At 20.8% G+C, this 1,019-nt stretch overlaps 1 protein-coding gene across 1 annotated transcript; it reads left to right on the forward strand. All coding sequences in view use genetic code 6, as the record gives it.

Moving 5' to 3' along the window:
- Positions 1 to 69: 69 nt before the first annotated feature.
- TTHERM_02608240 (caspase recruitment domain protein, putative) lies at positions 70 to 905 on the forward strand (the record flags this gene model as incomplete). The annotated part of the gene is made up of 4 exons (XM_001028226.4): positions 70 to 257; positions 380 to 469; positions 604 to 693; positions 816 to 905. Coding segments are annotated over 4 exons (458 nt in total), but the record flags the coding sequence as incomplete, so codon positions are not given.
- Positions 906 to 1,019: the final 114 nt, after the last annotated feature.

Below are 1,019 nucleotides of genomic sequence, written 5' to 3' on the forward strand. Positions count from 1 at the left end.
ACTTAGCTTACAAATTTAAAATTTGTGATAAGGTAAATTTATCTCATTTATAATTTTTTGAATAAAATTATGAAAAAACTTTTTTATTCAAACTAAATTAATTAAGCTTAAAATTTATAAAATATATGCCTTTAACTTTAATTAAACGTGATTTTCATTTATAAAAGCGAAAATTAAATTGGGAATTATGGAGCCTCTACTATTGGTACAGCACTTGGTAAGTGCAAGTTCCTTACTAATCTCGATTTTGATATTTAGTAACATTAATTTAAAATTAATTTATATATAATTTAAAAAGTTCGAATTACTTTTTTTATTTTGATTTAAATGTCAAATCAAATTTAAATAGTGAATAAATTGATCTATTTTGTTTGAAAAGGAAAAATCAAATTGGTGATAGAGGAGCATAAAATATTGGATTAGGTTTGAGTAACTGCACTCAATTAACAAATTTAGAATTTGGGATAAGGTAAATTTATCTCATTTATAATTTTTGAATAAAATTATGAAAAAACTTTTTTATTCAAACTAAATTAATTAAGCTTAAAATTTATAAAATATATGACTTTAACTTTAATTAAACGTGATTTTCATTTATAAAAGCTAAAATTAAATTGGGGATGATGGAGCTTCTACTATTGGTACAGCACTTGGTAACTGCAAGTTCCTTACTAATCTCAACTTTTAAATTTGGTAACATTAATTTAAAATTAATTTATCGATAATTTAAAAAGTTCGAATTACTTTTTTTATTTTGATTTAAATGTCAAATCAAATTTAAATAGTGAATAAATTGATCTATTTTGTTTGAAAAGGAAAAATCAAATTGGTGATAGAGGAGCATAAAATATTGGATTAGGTTTGAGTAACTGCACTCAATTAACAAATTTAGAATTTGGGATAGGGTAAATTTATCTCATTTATAATTTTTGAATAAAATTATGAAAAAACTTTTTTATTCAAACTAAATTAAATAAGCTTAAAATTTATAAAATATATGCCTTTAACTTTAATTAAAC

Source organism: Tetrahymena thermophila, assembly GCF_000189635.1.
Source record: "Tetrahymena thermophila SB210 genomic scaffold scf_8255017, whole genome shotgun sequence".
Classification (NCBI taxonomy): Eukaryota; Ciliophora; class Oligohymenophorea; order Hymenostomatida; family Tetrahymenidae; genus Tetrahymena; species Tetrahymena thermophila.